Source organism: Chlorocebus sabaeus, unplaced genomic scaffold (assembly GCF_047675955.1).
Source record: "Chlorocebus sabaeus isolate Y175 unplaced genomic scaffold, mChlSab1.0.hap1 unalloc_scaffold_285, whole genome shotgun sequence".
NCBI classification, from domain to species: Eukaryota; Metazoa; Chordata; class Mammalia; order Primates; family Cercopithecidae; genus Chlorocebus; species Chlorocebus sabaeus.
The window spans coordinates 230,056-253,556 of NW_027327576.1; the positions used below are offsets into that span (position 1 = coordinate 230,056).

At 38.2% G+C, this 23,501-nt stretch overlaps 1 protein-coding gene, 1 long non-coding RNA gene and 1 other non-coding gene across 3 annotated transcripts in view; 2 read left to right on the plus strand and 1 right to left on the minus strand.

Moving 5' to 3' along the window:
• The first annotated feature begins 1,484 nt into the window (after positions 1 to 1,484).
• LOC103215795 (uncharacterized) overlaps positions 1,485 to 23,501 on the plus strand; it is a 126,496-nt gene continuing 104,479 nt past the window's right edge. Inside the window, 11 exon segments of the mRNA XM_073014106.1 lie at positions 1,485 to 1,856; positions 4,847 to 4,932; positions 5,578 to 5,692; positions 5,897 to 6,070; positions 7,958 to 8,064; positions 9,660 to 9,797; positions 12,412 to 12,467; positions 15,510 to 16,127; positions 17,484 to 18,101; positions 19,458 to 19,943; positions 21,299 to 21,784. Of these exon segments, the coding sequence (XP_072870207.1) occupies positions 1,485 to 1,856; positions 4,847 to 4,932; positions 5,578 to 5,692; positions 5,897 to 6,070; positions 7,958 to 8,064; positions 9,660 to 9,797; positions 12,412 to 12,467; positions 15,510 to 16,127; positions 17,484 to 18,101; positions 19,458 to 19,943; positions 21,299 to 21,784 (3,256 nt within the window).
• On the plus strand, positions 11,033 to 11,139 carry LOC119628168 (U6 spliceosomal RNA). Its single transcript, XR_005244477.2, has one exon. It is a non-coding gene; the product is annotated as a U6 spliceosomal RNA (small nuclear RNA).
• LOC140711203 (uncharacterized) overlaps positions 13,614 to 23,501 on the minus strand; it is a 53,771-nt gene continuing 43,883 nt past the window's right edge. The window contains exons 2-3 of the long non-coding RNA XR_012092364.1: positions 14,269 to 14,368; positions 13,614 to 13,836 (exon numbers count right to left, since the gene is read on the minus strand). This is a non-coding gene — a long non-coding RNA (uncharacterized lncRNA). The remainder of the gene's footprint in view (positions 13,837 to 14,268; positions 14,369 to 23,501) is intronic.

Sequence of the window (23,501 nt, forward strand, 5' to 3'; positions counted from 1 at the left end):
GGCGTGGTGGCACACACCTGTAATCCCAGCTACTTGGGAGGCTGAGGCAGTAGAATTGCTTGAACCTGGGAGGCAGAGGTTGCAGTTAGTCGAGATTGCGCCCCTGCGCTCCAGTCCAGGCAACAGAGCGAGACTCTGTCTCAAAAAAAAAAAAAAAAAAAAAAGTAACCAAGGCAGAGCACCGAGAGGAGAGGTTTGGGAAATGGTTTAGTGAAGTAATCCATATTTTCTGATGATAAATTGGCACCCAGTCAATTTATTCATCAGAAAGGAATACATCGACCTGGTGTGGTGGCTCGTCCCCCGTCCCTGTCAGCGTCACCAGCAGCGTGGAGCCTTGAGCCAGAAACCTCCAGGGGGCCTAAGTCAGGGGGTGGGTCCCCCGCTGCAGAAGGGTGGAACAGTCGCTCAGTGCCACCCCAGAGGTTGCAGCGTGCCCAGCGCCAGGGTCCAGCTCCTGGATCGCAGGTCGAGGAGGGGCCAGGAGTGGCTATTTCAGGCGGGCTGTGTGGTATGGCGCCGCCCATGTTCCATGGGCGGCTCACTGCAACCTCCGCCTTCTGGGTCCAAGCTATTTTCCTGCCTCAGCCTCCCTAGTAGCTGGGATTACAGGAATGTGCCACCATGCCCGGCTAATTTTGTATTTTTTTTTTAGTAGAGATGAGATTTCTCCATGTTGGTCAGACAGTTCTGGAACTCCTAGGCTCAGGCAATCTGTCCTGGGATCAGGACTGTGCGATCCTGGGCAGATCGCCTGAGCCTAGGAGTTCCAGACCCGCCTGACCAACATGGAGAAACCCCGTTTTTACTAAAAAAAATACAAAATTAGCCTCCACCATGGACTCAGGTACAGCTCGTACCTGAACATGGCACGCACAACAGGGGCTGCAACCCTGACACTGTCAGCGTCACCAGCAGCGCGAATCCTTGGGCCAGAAGCCTCTGGGGCGCCTAAATCAGGGGGTGGGTCCCTGACTGCAGGAGGGCGGGAACCGACCCTCAGTGCCACCCCAGAGGCTGCACCGTGCCCAGTGCCAGGGTCCAGCTCCTGGATCGCAGGTCGAGGAGGGGCCGGGAGTGGCTATGTCAAGCAGGCCATGTGGCATGGCGCCCCCCATGTTCCGTTCCAAGGAGGCCCGCCAACACGGAAGTGCCTCAGCGGCAGTTGCCACCTGCACGCGGTGCCTGGGGAACGTGGCCAGGGCGCGTGTCTCCTCAGCCTGCTGAGCTGCGCATGCGCTGCTGGCTAACGGCTCTGCTCTGCGCGTTTCTGCTGAGAGAGGCCTGAGTGTGCAAGAGCTTGGCGAAAACAGAACTTTTTACGGGTGTCGAGCACTGCGTGGACTGAAGAAGGGCAAGGACGATCGGGGTGGGAGGGGGTGGGTGGTGGCTGGGGAAGGGCTAGCGGGAAGCTAGGGCCAACGGAGGGGTTTAGGGGAGGGCGATCCGGAGGCGCGGGCTCTCTCTAGCAGGTTGCCGCAGCCATGCAGTGGCTCTCTCCAGTCGGTGGCAATGACTTGCCCACGGGCCAGGAGCGCCCGAGCCCCTTCAGCCAGCTAGTGTACACCAACAACGACTCCTACATCATCCAGTACGGGGAACTTAGAAAGATCCATAAAGCTGCCTCCCGGGGCCAAGTCTCAACGTTGCAGAAGATGACATTGAAGAAGAAGACCATCAACCTTAATGTAAAAGACGCCAGGAAGAGGTACCAGGCCCTGCTTGAGCCGGGGCTGCAGAAGGAGATGGTGGCTGCAGGAGGATTTCCCCTTCAGAGTCGGGGGCTGGGGGGCCTGGGGAGGAAGGGAGCCGGTGGAGGAATGGCTGGCGGCGGGGCGGCCACCCTGGGCCCCAGGGTCTAGGCTTTCCTCCCGGGCAGGCCCCCAGGCCTGGGATGGGGGCACCCTGCTGGGCAGAAGGCCCAGGCCACCTTAAAATCAACCCCAAACTTTAGCTGCTTTCTCCTTCACTCCTACTTCCTCTCACAGAGCACTGTGTAGAGAATTTTAATGATTTAACTCACAAAATTAAGTACATACAGGGTTTTACTTTTAATGTACAAGCTTTAAAAGATAATGTTAGCTACATTATGAAATGGTGCATAATGAAATAATTCCCATAATATATGTACTTCTTGGCTAAACATTCTTTGGATAAAGTCCAATATCCATTTTGATATCAATGAATGTCTATGTAAATATGTTCTTTGCTGAGGGACCTTAGAAGGAAACTTTGAGGTGGGAAGATGGTTTATGTTCTTGAATTTAAGAAGACTGATTTTTCTTAAGATGCGAATTCTTTATCAATTTTACATAAACCAAATAAAGTTATCAACATTTTAACATTTTTTGAATTACACAGGCTTTTACTATTGTGATGACATTTTACATATTTTGTAATAGAGTAGAAAAATCTTGCCCTTCTAGATACCAAAATGCGCTATTAACTTGCACAAGATGGGCCGGGCGCGGTGGCTTACGCCTGTAATCCCAGCACTTTGGGCATCTGAGGCGAGTGGATCACCTGAGGTCAGGAGTTCAAGAACAGCCTGGCCAATAAGGTGAAACACCATCTCTTACAAAATCACAAAAGTTAGCCAGGCATGATGTCGGGTGCCTGTAATCCCAGTTACTGGGGAGGTTGAGGCACAGGAGTCGCTTGAACCCGGTAGGTGAAGATTACAGTGAGCCGAGATCCCACCACTGCAATTCAGCCTAGGTGACAGAGAAACTCTCTCTCTCTAAAAAAAAAAAAAAAAAAAAAAAAAAAAAAGAAAAGAAAAAAAAAATCACAAATTGTTTACTAACAGCTGAGAAGACAGGTAAATTAATATGACAGAATAGAAAATCCAGAAACACCCAAACATATGTAAGAATTTAGAACTTGGTAATGGTCACACTTTATACTAGTAGGAAAAGAATTAGTTTCCTAAGTAAAATGCCTGCTTTTTGGAGAAAATTAGATTTTAATGCCAGAAAATAAGTTCCCGATGGAAGATAGATTAAAAGTTTTTAGTGTACAAAATGATAAAAATTAACAGAAGAAAACATATATGCCTATTTACACAGATATATTTTTATGTTGACAAAACCTTTCTAAGAATGTCAGAAGCAAGCATTCTGAAGGGCAATTTAGTAAAACAAAAATTAAACCACCCTGCATATGAGAAACAATAAAAGGCAGCATACTTGTAAAAATATTTACTATACATGTATGTGTGTGTGTATATATGTTAGATTTAAAACTCTTCATTTTATACAGAATTCACTCAAATCAACAAAAATCCCTCTAATTTAAAATTGGGCAATTTAAATTAGAGATCTAAATTGCAGATCTAAAAAAAGTACTTGGCCTGTAATTTAAAATTGGGCAAAGTCCTTTTTTGAGATCTGCAAGTGACCTATGCACAAAGCAAACAATATTTAGTGTTCCCGGTTAGGGAAGGCATTTAAGTTAAAAAAGGAGTCAAATACTGTTCTCTATCCACAAAGTTTGTGCGGATAAAAAGCAGTGATATTTATAGTACTCCTTAAAGTTTAAGTTGCAGATGACTTTTCAAATAGACAATTTGATGGTAAGTACCATATTTTAAAAATTGTATATGCCCATTAGTGGTCAATTCTATTACACAAAAATATTTTTAGAAAATAATGAAACATACACACAATTTCTTTTCTGAGCACTGCTTGAAATATCAATGCATTAAAAATCCATTTAATGGCTTTTATAAATACATTTCAGTGAGTTTACAGCATGGGATAATATGTGATCACTCAAGGTAGAAATATATTCAGAAATATGTTGACATTTGAAAATGTATTTTGGTATACTAAGTGAGGGTAAAGTAAAGTTCAGTTTGATTATACATACACACAGACTATGGTCTTGTGTTATCTGAAATTATGTACAAAATATAAAATTTGTTAAGGACATTTGTTTTTATATAAAATGTTTTTCCTTTTTATTATCTTTGATTTCTGCATTGAGCATGGACAATGCTATTAGTAAAAGTTTATTATTAATAAAATAATTTTTGGGAGGAGCAGCAATATGAATTTTACACAGATAAAATACTTTCTTGCTTTCTATATTTTAATTTTTATTTTTTGTGGATTAGTATGTTCTGTGAACTTTTAGCATCTTCAGAAGATAATCTTTTTATCTGTGCTTATTGATTTACATATTTTATTGGACACATTTTTATTATATAGATTTATTACATATGTCAATAACTATAGATTAATCACTTTAGTGTAGTGTTATTAGAAAAATAAAAGAGCAAATATAAGTGCTTTTTTTATAGCAGTTTTTTAAGATACTGAACTTCCCAACTGTATTGATCCATTCTTTTAATCCATTTATCGCATGTAAGCTGAATGCCTATTATGTAGAAGATACATTCTAACTCTCAAGACCCTTTCATCCTTAAAAATTTCACACTTACTTGCTCAGCCAGAGCAAAGTGAGAGATTTAAAATTGGAGTATTAGGATTGAATCTCAATTGAAGCTTTTCCTCTCATCTTTCAAACAAAAACACTTCTGAAGTGAGAAACTAGTAATTTTGGAAATTTATAATAGCTTTAAATAGCAATATTAATCATTGGAAATACCTAATTTACATGTATTCTATAAATCTAAATAGAATTTACATACATTCTATAAATGTAAATACAGAATTAGATGAACCATACCTATCTATTTGAATCCCAAGTTTCCTTTGGCTTGAAGCTTTTAAAATATTAAAGAAGTACTGTGTTTTAATAATTTGTTGTTTTTATGTCAACTCTCCTTTTGCTTAGTACTCTAAAAGGCTAAAATTTTTTTCAGTGTTAATCCTGTGACTAGGACTGCCCTTGTCCTGTTGTATATACTATATTCCACTTCTTGGAAGGCACTGTGAATTGTGTGATGCCTCCTTATTTTGTGCACCAGTAAAAGATTGTTTAAATTTCTGCCAAACATAGTGGTAATAAATAATGAATTATAAGTGGCATTTCAATCAGAAATGTTAAAATATGAGAAATTGAGCATCTTAGAACCATTAAAACACAATGTTATATCTAACCTTTAAAACACACCACAAAGTAGGCATAATTGCACCATTTTACTTAAAATGTTGTCTTTGTTAAGCAGTAGTAATAATTATAGTATCTAACAATTACCGAGCTGTTACATGTGCTAGGAACTCTCCAAAATACTTTGCATAGATTCTCATTGAGGCATCATAGTGATAACCTGTGAGATAACTGCTGTATTCATCTTCATTTCATTGATGAGAAAATTGAGGTGCAGAAAGTTTAAGTGACAGCTAGAAAGTGAAAGACCTTAAAGTAATATTCAAGCCCAAGTTGAACTGAATCCGAAGACCAAGCTCTTTCTATTCAGATGGGCCACTCTTTCATTAATGTAGTGAGTAACGAGAGCAAATGAATGCTGTACTTTCTTCAGGAGAATATTAAATATTTGTTTTGAAGGCAGAAAAAGAGCATGGCATTTAATGTTTATAATTACATAAATAATTGTATGTTTTGAGACAGTGGACTAAACTTTGCCAACAAGTCCTCTCACTCTCATAGGACTGCTCTACACTGGGCCTGTGTCAACGGCCATGCGGAAGTAGTAACATTTCTGGTAGACAGAAAGTGCCAGCTTGACGTCCTTGATGGTGAAAACAGGACACCTCTGATGAAGGTAAACAGTAGCCAATTTTTTTCAGCAGGAGATAGATTTAGTTTAAATACATAGAATAAAAATGAATTTATCTCATTGAAATACAACTAGTTTTGAAACCTGCAGAATATTTATTTTGATTTCCTATACTTTATAATTTATATTCTTTATAATTTATATTATAAATTATTTAGTTTATAATAATTCTTGCTTTAATACTGACAGGCTCTACAATGCCAGAGTGAGGATTGTGCAAATATTCTGGTAGACTCTGGTGCCAATCTAAATATTGTAGATGTGTATGGCAACACAGCTCTCCATTATGCTGTTTATAATAAGGATTTGTCAGTGGTGGCAAAACTGCTGTCCCACGGTGCAGTCGTCGAAACGCAAAACAAGGTAGACATTAACCAGTGTTATTTTCAAAATATTTGAAATCAATTTGTTTTAACATTAACATGTGTACGGTTTTTTATATTTGGAAGCTCAAACATTCCTTGAATGAAAATATCTTGAAAGAAGTTAATTGTCTAAGATTTTACTTTAAATATTTATGTTTTTACAAGAAGTATTAGAGAGTATGGCTTTTCTGTGCATTGATGGTAAATATTTGAATTTGTTAAAGGTAAAAGTTTTTCAAATATTCTTTCCCACACAAGTGTTTTTTTTCTTTCCAGTTAGTGTAAAACTAGAGGAAAGCAAAATTTGCCTGCATAAATTGAGTCAACATGTAAAATTTAGGAAATATGCAGAAATCTGGGTTTCCTCTTAAAGGATTGAATCTGGTGTCTCTTGAGCCCATATGACTGTTTGGTATACTATGAAGACGTTCTAGCTTTACATAAAGCCTATGTTTCCAGTTTGCTTCTGTGCCCACCTAGTTACATCACTTACTTGACTTATCTCTTTTGCCTCTGCAAATATTTCAGTTATCAATTCCTCTTTCATAGTATATTTTGGTAAAGATTTCAAGGTATTCAAGACAGTTGATAGGTGTTTATAATATATAGTTTGTATAGTTTATATTTTACATTAGTTCATTACTAATGGGGTTGACTTCAAGAATTTAGAAGACTTTTTAAACAATGATTTTTCTGTATATAAACCATAAATAATTATCTTCTATTGAAATGCCTTTAAGCTTTTTAAGATTAATCATGGTTATATTTGAATAGGTTATGCCTATTGCAGAAAATATTACATCCTTCTCCTCAGAATTGTCCCTTAAAATTCAAGTGATTTAGTGGCTTCTATTATGCTAATCCATATAGATGAGTTAGAACTTTCATTAACAAGTCATTTTATTCATATTTTTGATATTTTGCCAAAAATTAAGTAGCAACTACATAGAAACCAGAATAAAAATGGATTGTTGCATTTTAAGAAGTAGATATGCATTAGAATCTTAGGATTATCATTATAATTGAGAATAAACTTTCATACTGAATTTTTAATAGCTGAGATAAAATTCTATTGTCTTGTAATAGGAGAAACCCCATGGACCATTTAATAATAAGCAATCAAAGTTCATTTGAAGCCAATCTCTATTAATTTAGAGTCACTTCCTTAGTGACCCATGTAGAACAGGTGTGCTTGACATCGGCATCTGGGATCTTGGGATTATTGATAGAAGAGAATCAAGCGAGTTTGTACTACCCAGAGGAAACCTCCATTTTTCTTGGGAAACTTTCAGATCTGTATCCCTGAAATTATAATTTTTCAAATGTTAATGTCTGCCACAGAAATATATTGTCAAATAAGGAATAGTCAAAGCTCAAGTCATTTATTGAATAATGGACATTTAATTCACAGTTTTATAATATTTCTTGAAAATAGATAATGGTAGAATCTGTTGAGGTATCGTGCTTCTGGTAAGGTAATTATTCTTTGGAATATAGTTTAAGAAACACTGCTTTAGAGGTAACAATTTAGATTACTAATTTAGTCAAAAACAAAGTATTTACTACTATGTCTTAGGGTTTAAGGATATAGAGATAAAAGATACAGCCCTTGCCCTCAAGAAGCTCATGGTTTAGATGGGAGACCATAAAATCATTGTAATATAATGATTGGAGATAACCAGAGTTAACATGGTGATGCAGAGGCTGAATATTTACAAGGGAAGGTGCAGTGCATGGGAAAGCACAGAAAAGGGACAAAGAAGGGACTGCTATTGACTTACTTTCTATTTTATGTGTTTAAGTTCATAGGATATTATATAAGGTTTTCAGTTCAGCTGAGAAATATGTAATTTCCTGAATTTTAAATTGTTTTGCTATTTTACAGGCTAGCCTCACACCACTTTTACTGGCCATAACGAAAAGAAGTGAGCAAATTGTGGAACTTTTACTGACAAAAAATGCAAATGCGAATGCAGTCAATAGGTTTAAATGGTATAGTATTTCTTTTTTTATTAAAAAACACTTGTGCAGTGTTCTAGAGTAATAACACTTGTTCTAGAGTAATAACAATTTTAAATAACATTTACTTAAAATTATTAGATTATAGTGAAAATATCAACACCAATTATCAGAAGAAAAGCAATTATTTTGACTGGTCAACATAAAGAACAGTATATAGTAGGATTTATCTTCTCTTATTATATTGACTGATTCCTATGTGTAATCTGATGTTTTGGGTTGCATTATCTTCTGTTAGCTAAAGTGGTTCTCTATTAGTTTTAAGAAGTATGAATAAGTTTACTTTATAATTCAATATTGAATGATTAACACTTTTATAGTATTTTTCTGACTTCTGTTTTTTATACACTTTTTAAAAAATGCAGTATTTCCTGGGCATGGTAACTGTCACCTGTTATCCCACCACTTTGAGAGGCCAAGGTGGTTGGATCACTTGAGGCCAGGAGTTTGAGACCAGCCTAGCCAACATGGTGTAACCCCGTTTCTACTAAAAATACAAAAATTAGCTGGGCATGGTGGCACATGCCTGTAGTCCCAGCTACTCGGGGGGCTGAGGCAGGAGAATCGCTTGAACCTGGCGGCAGAAGTTGCAATGAGCTGAGATAGTGCCACCACACTCCAGCCTGGGTAACAGAGCGAGATTCTGTCCCAAAGGGAAAAAAAAGCAAAATTAAATAGAAATAGGAGTTTAAAACCATTTTGTCTTTAGGATAACTGTTTGCTTTAAGTTGTTTCATTTGAAGAATATTAATTTTAGGTTATCCCTATGTGACTATTAATTGCTATCACCAGATACTGTGAATTTATTATTATTTTTCCTTTTTTATTCATAGTGTATTTTTATTTTTAATTTGTATGGGTAGAGGGAAGAAATACATCTTTAATTGGATTAACATTTTAGTTAATTAAGATAAGCCAAAGGTGAGTAATAAAGAGAAAAGAGGCTTTTGATTCATACAAGACTGAGTTTAATTTCTAGCTTCCTCACTTGATAGGTGTGACCTTGCAAACATTACTTAATACCAGGTATGATTTTCTATATGAAAAAGAGAATAATAATATGTCCTTTAAGGATGATTGCATTGAAGTAACATTATGAATATCAACAGCATTTAATTCAGGGTCTCATACATTCTTATCAGCATCATTAACTAAACTTACCATGACTACTACTAATATCATTATTCCTAATATTATTTTAAGCCTTCAGATTGCTGTCACTGGTCTGACTTCTAGCTGATTTTGAAGTATAAACTATTACATCAGACTAAGGAAGGAATAGATAATTCTTCACTTAAATCTTTGCCTCTGTTAGATTAGTGAACAGAGCATAATTTCTTGCCCCTCAAAGGACTTTATATTAGTCAATTCTAGTATGCCATATCCCATTGGGACATGAGTCTTTTTGCTCCTTCCTTTCAGCCTTCGTGGTGATTTACAAGGATAAACATTTGAGCACTCAAGATATTTATGTTTGTTAGTACATGTAAATGGTTAATTCTACATTGACAGGCACATATTAAATTGGTTCTGCTCATAATAATGAAGTTATCTCTTTGTTATTTTAGCACAGCTCTCATGCTCGCTGTATGTCATGGATCATCAGAGATAGTCGGCATGCTGCTTCTGCGAAATGTTGACGTCTTTGCTGAAGATACGTGTGGAATGACTGCAGTACGTTATGCTATTGCTTGTGGATTTGATCAGTAAGTGTTTACATTTAGAGGCTAGGTGAGATTTTATAGTTTGTTTCAGGTAGTTTTTGAATGTGAGTTAGTTCACTTCATCAGCCAGAAACTAGGCAAAAAGCTAGACTAGTTAGGAGTATCGTGTCCAAGATTCTTTATTTAAGGACTTTCAACAACTTTATCCCTAATGTTGTCTAGTTGATTTTTCTAATTAGTTATTTGGGTCTTGAAATGTCCACTTTAGCAGAAAACCTGATAGTGTCCCCTAGGGGCTGTCTTCCATATCTAAATACTTGAATTTAAAAAAAAAAAAAATCCAAAGGGTTCCCTAAGTCCAAAGAAGACATTCTTTTTGTGTAAGTCAAAAGGATTGGAGGTGGAAATCGCTATATCCTAAGTAAGTTGGTTAGATTTAACAGAGTTCAGCCTCATCCATCATTGACCAGTCTTCATGTATAAAAGTAGGAATTTTGTTGTTTCCATTAATTCTGTTGCTGCATCATTGCCATTGAAACTGCTCCTGCAGTCTGGTAATGATTGACTTTTGCGACCTTACTGACATAGATCCCTCAGCCTTTATGGTGATCCATATGTAGATTTCAAAGTCATTAGTTTTCTAAAGTTCACATACATATTCTCAGCCATTATTTCCAAAGTACCAGCACCCTGCTCTGGCAGCTAGGACTTTTAACTTTAGCCACCCACATAGTGATCAAATTGACCCTTCTCCTCCCACTCAAAACCTGATGTGAAACCCACATCTTAGCCTGGACTTGGCCTAGACCTTCATGGTAAGTTATCCTTTGAATGACTTTTTTCTATTTTCTCTAGCAAATATTAATTGTGATAGTTTAAAACTGTAAGACAGGTTGAAATAATGTTACAGGAATAAATTAGAGATCTATTTTTATTTTGTTACCAGATCTATATCCCTGGCAATTTATATCCTGTGAGGCACCATTTTATAGGTAGTGGAAGGCCTCATCTTATTCTGTAAGATCCTATGTCATCTTTCCAAATTTGTAGTCGGTTCCAACTTGTAGTTGTCCCCTCAAGTGATTCTTTTTTCCTAAAAGCAAAAATCTCCCATGCTACTTGCATCTCTATCTCGAGTTTTTAAAATATTTTTCAAATTCTGCATTACCATGAAGCCATTCAATAGACTTCACTCTATCTCAAGTAAGTTAGTTAGATTTAACAGAGCTAAGCCTCATCCATCACTGATCAGTCTTCATGTGTAAAAGTTGGGATCTGTTCTGGCTTCAGTGGTACATATACTAAAATTGAAACAATGTCGAGAAGATCAGCATGGTCCCTGCACAAGGATGGCACACAAATCTGTGAAGTGTTGCATATTTCTTGCAGTCCCCAAAAGGACGTTTGACTACTTTCTAACTAGCTCCAAGGAAACGGTGTGAGTCAAAGCAAAATGCGTGACACCAAGTATTGCAGTTGTGATTTTCATACAAAAAATATTTATGTAAGGTGATGTATGAAATGAGATGTGGTGAGTAACACATAGGATCTTCTGTGCAAATATGTTGTAAGTAGGTATCTCAGAAATGAGAAAGTAACAACTTGCATTTTTTTTGTGGAACTTGCAAAAAATAGTGGTAGGGTTTTGTCTTCCACAGCAGCTGGAAATGAACATAGTGACTAAGCCTCATTTTAACAAAGATTTGTTAGTTCAAGTTTAAGGAGGTAGATAAAGAGTAGTAGTAGTCCAAGCCAGATGCTGACATCTATTAGTTTTCTGCCCTTGGTGTGACTGATGAGCTCAGTAATAGAGGATAATCAGGTTATCCAATTTGATGAATTAATATATTTATAAATACATTTCATTACAAATTATAAAATAGCTTAGATGCCTTGAATTACAAGCCACAGAGACTAGAACATCTAATAACCAAAAGTAGGAATTAATAACAGAAAACTGCAATATTTGAACATTATAACCTATGAAGAAACACTTTTTTAAAAAAATTAAATTTATTTTTTGTAGAGACACGGTCTTCCCTTGTTGCCCAGGCTGGTCTTGAACTTCTGGGCTCAAGCAATCCTCCTGTCTCAGTATCCCAAAGTGCTTGCATCACAGGCATGAGATACTACACCGGGCCAACACATTGGGTTTTATTGGGAATTTTAAAATAGTTTCAGCAATAAGGTTCAAGAACAAATTATTTCATTGCTTCACTATTTCTTTGAGCATTTTAAAAATGTTATCTTGTTAAATCTTTATAATAACCTAGCGAAATGAGGCTCTAAAATCCTCATTTTTAGAAGACATTGAGCCTAAGAGAAGCAGCTTGTTCAACAAAAAGTACCTATTGGTAACATGCTAGGACTTTTTCTGAGTTAGGGACATTTTCCATTAAGCCAAGCTAACTGTAGTTAATTTACTGAGTTATACTGCCCTCAATTCATGACTATTTCATCTTACTTTAATTCTTCTTTAATTAGAAACTTAGTAAGTTCATAGAGCTAACAAACTTAAAGTCTATGGAATAAGTAATGTTCTGATATTAGCTCTGATATTGTCTGAAATACTCTAAGAACTTAATACATTTGGTAAATGTTTTTTATAATATCAGTGTTAAAATAGTAATTTTATTTATTACATTTTAATACCTAGCATTCATCAACAACTTTTGGAATATATACGAAAATTATCTAAAAATGCCGGTCCAGGTAAGACTTCTGATAGTAAACTACTCTTGGTGGTGCTACCATAAGATTATGGAAGTGTTGATCACAAAAAGGCAATTCAAAAAGCAATGTGTAAATAGCATGTGTTTACATATGTACATGTGTGTGTGTGTATATATATGTAGCTTTAATTTTTAGTTTATAATTCAGAATTAGTTAATAATTTCATTGTAGGTAGTTTATAATCTCAAAAAAATTATCTGAAAAAATATTTGTTTAATTATGGTCCCTAAAATCCTATATAATACTTTTCTATACATAAGTAATGCAACTTTTAAGTTTGTATATTGTATGTTTCCTCAATTGTCCTAACAACTTAGGCTTGGTATAAAATGTATAACCCTTGTTGTGATTGATGAACTCAGTAATAGGGGATGCTTAGGTTAGCCAATTTAATTTAAGCAGCTGAAAATCTGCTTCATATATTAACGAATTAATATATTTATAAATGAATTTTATTACAAATTATAAAGTAGCTTACATGCCCTGAATTACAAGCCACAAAGAATTGAACGTCTAATAATGAAAAGTAGGAATTAATAACAGAAAGCTGTAACATTTGAATATTATAACCTGCAGGGGTCCATCCTACAGATGATTGAGACACATACCCAGACACCCATATTCAGTGAAAGAGCAGCAAGGGTTCTGAGCTGATTACAGACACCAAGGAAGGTGCTGTAAAGAGTCAGCAGCCACAGTCCTGGCTAGCTGGCCCTGTGGGCATTTATTAGCAAAGTTTTAATGACAAAGGCTTTGAGTCAACACACCTGTGGGTAATTAATCTGGTCACCGCCCACCCCAGGAGAGCCATCCTGCCCATGGGTGATCAAAAGTTAGTCTTAAGACCACATAAGTAAATAAGCTATTTAGATAAACTACTGTACCTTCCTTTGTACTCACTTTAAGCTATTTACTCAAGGTAAGAATTAGGCTGCTTTCAGCCATAACCTTATCTTGAGACTTTTACAAAACCCTCTGGCCTTCCAAGAAGATTTGTGTCTATGTCCTATAACTTCATATTAAAATGTTTTTCACCAGCCTGACTGAACTCCCACAATAACTGATGAAGAAACACGGTTTTAAAAATTTATTTATTTATTTATTTATTTATTGTAGAGACAGGATCTCCTTATGTTGCCCAGGCTGGTATTGAACTTCTGGGCGCTATTTAATTTTTACAATACATAGTTTGGATTTAGTAAATGAGAATTAATTACAGTTGAGTCTTGAGCAATGAGAGTTAGGGTGCTGATCCCCCATGCAGCTGAAAATCTGCTTCATATGAAAATCTGTTTCTTTTGACTCCTCCAAAACTTTACTAGTAGTCCACTGTTGATCTGGAACCTTACTGAAAGCATAAACAGTCAATTAACTCATAGTTTCTATTTTATATGTGAGCTGGAAGAAAGAAACTTTTATAAGAAAGACAAAATATATTCACTATTGAGTGGAAGTGAATTATTATACATAAAGGTCTTCATTCTTATTTGCCTTCATGTTAGTAGTCTGATAAGGAAGAGGCAGAGGAGAGATTTGTCTTGCTATCTTGCAGTGGCAACGGAAAAGAAAAATCTGTCTATTAGTGGGCTCCTACAGTGAAACCCTCATTCAAGGATCAACTGTGGGACATAGTGACTTGTGTCACTAAAAAAGTAACTATCTTTAGAACTTGAAATTTAATAATACTTTTCTGGCACCATAAACAAATGCCAACAAGAATCACAAAACTTAGCCAGGGTGCCTCAGTACCAATAGGAGATTATTTTTCAAAGATACTTACTGAATGTAGAAGTCAGAAAAGCAATTTTTTGTTGAGAAGCGCAGGTTATGTTACATAGTCTTGTACCAACAAGGTCTCACTATTATCAACTTCATTCCCCCTAAGTTGAAACCAAATAAGATATATTTACTTCATTAGAACAAGATATGTTGTTCTATATGCTGGATAATTAGTGTGTTAATAGTAATTTGTTACAACAAGATACTGTGTTTCTAATAGTCAAAATATTATCATTATAAATATTCAAATAGCTTAACTCTAGGCTCAACAAATTATAACAAAGTTACAAAAATTTTTCATAATAACAAAAATGCTATTGTGATACCTAGATGTGACATAATGCATTGTACAATATGAACTATATGAGCACATATTTATTATATATTTATCAAAGGACTTCTATAAGTTAGGTTTTGTAAGTTGCAAGAGACAAAGATAGAATACACATAGTTTGGGTCTTTGAGGTGCTCATAATACAGTACAGGTGTCCCTATTGAATTTCTGCATTTTTCCAACAGAATTTCCTAAAAAATATTTTTTATTCATTTATCCACTTGTCCACTTAACAAAAAACTGTCAGGTATCTTTATGGCACTAAGCGTCTTCCTTGTTATTATCATTGTCATTTTTTATTATTTACTACTTTACTAAGGTACTAAGCATTTTCTTGTTATTATCATCTTTTTATTATTTATTACTTTATTTAGTGCTTACTTTGTGCCAGAACCCCTTTGGGAGCTTATAATTATTACTTATTATGTCATGTTGTTACTGTATTCAGCATGTGTCAGACATTTTATATCCAAGGTGAAGAATTAAAGCTTTAAAAAGTTTGACAGTGTCCAGGCGCAGTGGCTCACTCCTGTAATCCTAGCACTTTGGGAAGCCAAGGTGGATGGATGGCTTGAGCTCAGGAGTTTGAGACCAGCCCGACTAACATGGTGAAACCTGTCTCTACTAAATACGAAAAATTAGCGGGGCGATGTGGCCCCTCGCCTATAATGCCAGCTACTTGGGAGGCTGAGGTAGGAGAATTGCTTGAATTGCATTGAGCTGAGATGACACCACTGCCCTTCAGCCTGAGTGACTGAGCGAGACTCTATCTCAAAAAAAAAAAAAAAAGAAAAGTTTGGTAATATTTCAGGAAAGCATACAGAAAGGGTAGAAGTTTGCCAGGTGAAGAGTCAGGAGGATGATATTTAGTAGAGGAATCTAGTATAACCAGATTGTGTGTTTGGCAGCAGGAACATCTGCAGGAACACCTGAAGAGGGTGCACCTTTGGCAGAAAGAACACCTGACACAGCTGAAAGCTTGGTGGAAAAATCACCTGACGAGGCCGCACCCTTGGTGGAGGCAACACCTGACACAGCTGAAAGCTTGGTGGAAAAATCACCTGACGAGGCCGCACCCTTGGTGGAGGGAACACCTGACACAGCTGAAAGCTTGGTGGAAAAATCACCTGACGAGGCCACACCCTTGGTGGAGGGAACGCCTGACACAGCTGAAAGCTTGGTGGAAAAAACACCTGATGAGGCTGCAGCTGATGAGGCTGCACCCTTGGTGGAGGGAACACCTGACAAAATTCAATGTTTGGGGAAAGCGACATCTGGAAAGTTGGAACAGTTAGCAGAAGAAACACCTAGAAAAATTACGAGGCCTGCAAAAGAAACATATGGGCAATTTATATGTCAAGTAGCAGGAAGACTTAGGAAGATGGCATGGGAGAAAAAACCAAGACCTGTAAAGACTGAACGCGTGGCAGTAGTAACATCTAATAAAACTAAAGTTTTGGAAAAAGGAACATCTAAGATGATTGCATGTCCTACAAAAGAAACATCTACAAAAGCAAGTACCAATGGTAAGATGCTTGAGCGAACTTTGTAAGGTTTATTGGCACTTCGGGTTCCCTAATGAAAAAAGTGTGATGTGGGAGTAGTTGGGAATGACTTGAATATCTTTTTTATTATTATTATTATACTTTAAGTTCTAGGGTACATGTGCATAACGTGCAGGTTTGTTACATATGTATACTTGTGCCATGTTGGTGTGCTGCACCCATCAACTCGTCAGCACCCATCAACCCGTCATTTACATCAGGTATAACTCCCAATGCAATCCCTCCCCCCCTCCCCATAATATGCCCGTGTGTGATGTTCCCCTTCCTGAGTCCAAGTGATCTCATTGTTCAGTTCCCACCTATGAGTGAGAACCTGAGGTGTTTGGTTTTCTGTTCTTGCGATAGTTTGCTGAGAATGATGATTTCCAGCTGCACCCATGTCCCTACAAAGGACACAAACTCATTCTTTTTTATGGCTGCATAGTATTCCATGGTGTATATGTGCCACATTTTCTTAATCCAGTCTGTCACTAATGGACATTTGGGTTGATTCCAAGTCTTTGCAATTGTGAATAGTGCCGCAATGAACATACGTGTGCATGTGTCTTTATAGCAGCATGATTTATAATCCTTTGGGTGAATGCTCGTCATCACTGGCTATCAGAGAAATGCAAATCAAAACCACAATGAGATACCATCTCACACCAGTTAGAATGGCAGTCATTAAAAAGTCAGGAAACAACAGATGCTGGAGAGGATGTGGAGAAATAGGAACACTTTTACACTGTTGGTGGGATTGTAAACTAGTTCAACTATTATGGAAAACAGTATGGTGATTCCTCAAGGATCTAGAACTAGAAGTACCATATGACCCAGCCATCCCATTACTGGGTATATGCCCATGACTTGAATATCTAAATAAGGCAAGCTTAGGCTACACTTTTTAATAGTAGAGGAATTAAGTAGCTCTTATTCTGTAGGCCCTGGAAAAATTCTCACAGTTTTTCTGGCTATAAATACTAGATGAACTAACGAACAATGGCTAAAACCATAGGAACTAAAGTTGTTTTGGTGGTACTGGGATATCATAGGATCTCACTTTCTGTTTTTTTGTTGTTGTTGTTGTGAGACAGAGTCTCAAACTGTCGCCTGAGCTGGAGTGCAATGGCGCAAGCCATTGCATTGAGCTGAGATCACACCACTGCCCTCCAGCCTGGGTGACTGAGCGAGACTCTATCTCAAAAAAAAAAAAAAAAAAGAAAAGTTTGGTAATATTTCAGGAAAGCATACAGAAGGGGTAGAAGTTTGCCAGGTGAAGAGTCAGGAGGATGATATTTAGTAGAAGAATCTAGTATAACCAGATTGTGTGTTTGGCAGCAGGAACATCTGCAGGAACACCTGAAGAAGGTGCACCTTTGGCAGAAAGAACACCTGACACAGCTGAAAACTTGGTGGAAAAAACACCTGACGAGGCCGCACCCTTGGTGGAGGGAACACCTGACACAGCTGAAAGCTTGGTGGAAAAAACACCTGACGAGGCCGCACCCTTGGTGGAGGGAACACCTGACACAGCTGAAAACTTGGTGGAAAAAACACCTGACGAGGCCGCACCCTTGGTGGAGGGAACACCTGACACAGCTGAAAGCTTGGTGGAAAAAACACCTGATGAGTCTGCACCTGATGAGGCTGCACCCTTGGTGGAGGGAACACCTGACAAAATTCAATGTTTGGGGAAAGCGACATCTGGAAAGTTGGAACAGTTAGCAGAAGAAACACCTAGAAAAATTACGAGGCCTGCAAAAGAAACATATGGGCAATTTATATGTCCAGTAACAGGAAGACTTAGGAAGATGGCATGGGAGAAAAAACCAAGACCTGTAAAGACTGAACGCGTGGCAGTAGTAACATCTAATAAAACTAAAGTTTTGGAAAAAGGAACATCTAAGATGATTGCATGTCCTACAAAAGAAACATCTACAAAAGCAAGTACCAATGGTAAGATGCTTGAGCGAACTTTGTAAGGTTTATTGGCACTTCGGGTTCCCTAATGAAAAAAGTGTGATGTGGGAGTAGTTGGGAATGACTTGAATATCTTTTTTATTATTATTATTATACTTTAAGTTCTAGGGTACATGTGCATAACGTGCAGGTTTGTTACATATGTATACTTGTGCCATGTTGGTGTGCTGCACCCATCAACTCGTCAGCACCCATCAACCCGTCATTTACATCAGGTATAACTCCCAATGCAATCCCTCCCCCCCTCCCCATAATATGCCCGTGTGTGATGTTCCCCTTCCTGAGTCCAAGTGATCTCATTGTTCAGTTCCCACCTATGAGTGAGAACCTGAGGTGTTTGGTTTTCTGTTCTTGCGATAGTTTGCTGAGAATGATGATTTCCAGCTGCACCCATGTCCCTACAAAGGACACAAACTCATTCTTTTTTATGGCTGCATAGTATTCCATGGTGTATATGTGCCACATTTTCTTAATCCAGTCTGTCACTAATGGACATTTGGGTTGATTCCAAGTCTTTGCAATTGTGAATAGTGCCGCAATGAACATACGTGTGCATGTGTCTTTATAGCAGCATGATTTATAATCCTTTGGGTGAATGCTCGTCATCACTGGCTATCAGAGAAATGCAAATCAAAACCACAATGAGATACCATCTCACACCAGTTAGAATGGCAGTCATTAAAAAGTCAGGAAACAACAGATGCTGGAGAGGATGTGGAGAAATAGGAATACTTTTACACTGTTGGTGGGATTGTAAACTAGTTCAACTATTATGGAAAACAGTATGGTGATTCCTCAAGGATCTAGAACTAGAAGTACCATATGACCCAGCCATCCCATTACTGGGTATATGCCCATGACTTGAATATCTAAATAAGGCAAGCTTAGGCTACACTTTTTAATAGTAGAGGAATTAAGTAGCTCTTATTCTGTAGGCCCTGGAAAAATTCTCACAGTTTTTCTGGCTATAAATACTAGATGAACTAACGAACAATGGCTAAAACCATAGGAACTAAAGTTGTTTTGGTGGTACTGGGATATCATAGGATCTCACTTTCTGTTTTTTTGTTGTTGTTGTTGTGAGACAGAGTCTCAAACTGTCGCCTGAGCTGGAGTGCAATGGCGCAAGCCATTGCATTGAGCTGAGATCACACCACTGCCCTCCAGCCTGGGTGACTGAGCGAGACTCTATCTCAAAAAAAAAAAAAAAAAAGAAAAGTTTGGTAATATTTCAGGAAAGCATACAGAAGGGGTAGAAGTTTGCCAGGTGAAGAGTCAGGAGGATGATATTTAGTAGAAGAATCTAGTATAACCAGATTGTGTGTTTGGCAGCAGGAACATCTGCAGGAACACCTGAAGAAGGTGCACCTTTGGCAGAAAGAACACCTGACACAGCTGAAAACTTGGTGGAAAAAACACCTGACGAGGCCGCACCCTTGGTGGAGGGAACACCTGACACAGCTGAAAGCTTGGTGGAAAAAACACCTGATGAGTCTGCACCTGATGAGGCTGCACCCTTGGTGGAGGGAACACCTGACAAAATTCAATGTTTGGGGAAAGCGACATCTGGAAAGTTGGAACAGTTAGCAGAGGAAACACCTAGAAAAATTACGAGGCCTGCAAAAGAAACATATGGGCAATTTATATGTCCAGTAACAGGAAGACTTAGGAAGATGGCATGGGAGAAAAAACCAAGACCTGTAAAGACTGAACGCGTGGCAGTAGTAACATCTAATAAAACTAAAGTTTTGGAAAAAGGAACATCTAAGATGATTGCATGTCCTACAAAAGAAACATCTACAAAAGCAAGTACCAATGGTAAGATGCTTGAGCGAACTTTGTAAGGTTTATTGGCACTTCGGGTTCCCTAATGAAAAAAGTGTGATGTGGGAGTAGTTGGGAATGACTTGAATATCTTTTTTATTATTATTATTATACTTTAAGTTCTAGGGTACATGTGCATAACGTGCAGGTTTGTTACATATGTATACTTGTGCCATGTTGGTGTGCTGCACCCATCAACTCGTCAGCACCCATCAACCCGTCATTTACATCAGGTATAACTCCCAATGCAATCCCTCCCCCCCTCCCCATAATATGCCCGTGTGTGATGTTCCCCTTCCTGAGTCCAAGTGATCTCATTGTTCAGTTCCCACCTATGAGTGAGAACCTGAGGTGTTTGGTTTTCTGTTCTTGCGATAGTTTGCTGAGAATGATGATTTCCAGCTGCACCCATGTCCCTACAAAGGACACAAACTCATTCTTTTTTATGGCTGCATAGTATTCCATGGTGTATATGTGCCACATTTTCTTAATCCAGTCTGTCACTAATGGACATTTGGGTTGATTCCAAGTCTTTGCAATTGTGAATAGTGCCGCAATGAACATACGTGTGCATGTGTCTTTATAGCAGCATGATTTATAATCCTTTGGGTGAATGCTCGTCATCACTGGCTATCAGAGAAATGCAAATCAAAACCACAATGAGATACCATCTCACACCAGTTAGAATGGCAGTCATTAAAAAGTCAGGAAACAACAGATGCTGGAGAGGATGTGGAGAAATAGGAATACTTTTACACTGTTGGTGGGATTGTAAACTAGTTCAACTATTATGGAAAACAGTATGGTGATTCCTCAAGGATCTAGAACTAGAAGTACCATATGACCCAGCCATCCCATTACTGGGTATATGCCCATGACTTGAATATCTAAATAAGGCAAGCTTAGGCTACACTTTTTAATAGTAGAGGAATTAAGTAGCTCTTATTCTGTAGGCCCTGGAAAAATTCTCACAGTTTTTCTGGCTATAAATACTAGATGAACTAACGAACAATGGCTAAAACCATAGGAACTAAAGTTGTTTTGGTGGTACTGGGATATCATAGGATCTCACTTTCTGTTTTTTTGTTGTTGTTGTTGTGAGACAGAGTCTCAAACTGTCGCCTGAGCTGGAGTGCAATGGCGCAAGCCATTGCATTGAGCTGAGATCACACCACTGCCCTCCAGCCTGGGTGACTGAGCGAGACTCTATCTCAAAAAAAAAAAAAAAAAGAAAAGTTTGGTAATATTTCAGGAAAGCATACAGAAGGGGTAGAAGTTTGCCAGGTGAAGAGTCAGGAGGATGATATTTAGTAGAAGAATCTAGTATAACCAGATTGTGTGTTTGGCAGCAGGAACATCTGCAGGAACACCTGAAGAAGGTGCACCTTTGGCAGAAAGAACACCTGACACAGCTGAAAACTTGGTGGAAAAAACACCTGACGAGGCCGCACCCTTGGTGGAGGGAACACCTGACACAGCTGAAAGCTTGGTGGAAAAAACACCTGATGAGTCTGCACCTGATGAGGCTGCACCCTTGGTGGAGGGAACACCTGACAAAATTCAATGTTTGGGGAAAGCGACATCTGGAAAGTTGGAACAGTTAGCAGAGGAAACACCTAGAAAAATTACGAGGCCTGCAAAAGAAACATATGGGCAATTTATATGTCCAGTAACAGGAAGACTTAGGAAGATGGCATGGGAGAAAAAACCAAGACCTGTAAAGACTGAACGCGTGGCAGTAGTAACATCTAATAAAACTAAAGTTTTGGAAAAAGGAACATCTAAGATGATTGCATGTCCTACAAAAGAAACATCTACAAAAGCAAGTACCAATGGTAAGATGCTTGAGCGAACTTTGTAAGGTTTATTGGCACTTCGGGTTCCCTAATGAAAAAAGTGTGATGTGGGAGTAGTTGGGAATGACTTGAATATCTTTTTTATTATTATTATTATACTTTAAGTTCTAGGGTACATGTGCATAACGTGCAGGTTTGTTACATATGTATACTTGTGCCATGTTGGTGTGCTGCACCCATCAACTCGTCAGCACCCATCAACCCGTCATTTACATCAGGTATAACTCCCAATGCAATCCCTCCCCCCCTCCCCATAATATGCCCGTGTGTGATGTTCCCCTTCCTGAGTCCAAGTGATCTCATTGTTCAGTTCCCACCTATGAGTGAGAACCTGAGGTGTTTGGTTTTCTGTTCTTGCGATAGTTTGCTGAGAATGATGATTTCCAGCTGCACCCATGTCCCTACAAAGGACACAAACTCATTCTTTTTTATGGCTGCATAGTATTCCATGGTGTATATGTGCCACATTTTCTTAATCCAGTCTGTCACTAATGGACATTTGGGTTGATTCCAAGTCTTTGCAATTGTGAATAGTGCCGCAATGAACATACGTGTGCATGTGTCTTTATAGCAGCATGATTTATAATCCTTTGGGTGAATGCTCGTCATCACTGGCTATCAGAGAAATGCAAATCAAAACCACAATGAGATACCATCTCACACCAGTTAGAATGGCAGTCATTAAAAAGTCAGGAAACAACAGATGCTGGAGAGGATGTGGAGAAATAGGAATACTTTTACACTGTTGGTGGGATTGTAAACTAGTTCAACTATTATGGAAAACAGTATGGTGATTCCTCAAGGATCTAGAACTAGAAGTACCATATGACCCAGCCATCCCATTACTGGGTATATGCCCATGACTTGAATATCTAAATAAGGCAAGCTCAGGCTACACTTTTTAATAGTAGAGGAATTAAGTAGCTCTTATTCTGTAGGCCCTGGAAAAATTCTCACAGTTTTTCTGGCTATAAATACTAGATGAACTAACGAACAATGGCTAAAACCATAGGAACTAAAGTTGTTTTGGTGGTACAGGGATATCATAGGATCTCACTTTCTGTTTTTTTGTTGTTGTTGTTGTGAGACAGAGTCTCAAACTGTCGCCTGAGCTGGAGTGCAATGGCGCAAGCAATCTCGACTGACTACAACCTCCGCCTCCTGGTTTCATGCGATAATCCTGCCTCAGCCTCCCAAGTAGCTAGGATTACAGGTGCCTGCCACTACACCTGGATAATTTTTTTGTATTTTTAGTAGAGATGGGGTTTCACTATATTGGCCAGACTCAAACTTGTGACCTGCTGATATGCCTGCCTTGGCCTCCAAAAGTGCTGGGAATTCAGGTGTGAGCCACTGTGCCCAGCTGGGATCCCACTTTTGGTTGGTTAATTAGCAACAGCTCCAGTAATCATGCTCTCTCAAGACAATATTTAAAATCTGGAAGGGTTGCTTTTGTTCACGTTTCTTTTAAAGAGGGAGAAAACTTGGAAGCTTGCAGTAATCTTCCTGTAACATTTTATTGGCTGGATCATACCACATACTTATATCTAAACCAGTCACTAGGAAAGCAAATGTAATTACTGTGATTAGCTTAGAATAATGATTTCTCTTTTTGAGATGGGATTGGGGTAATGGAATACTGAATATCTAAAGAAACTTGTGTTTCTGCTGCAAGAAAGAATAAATAATGTCTATG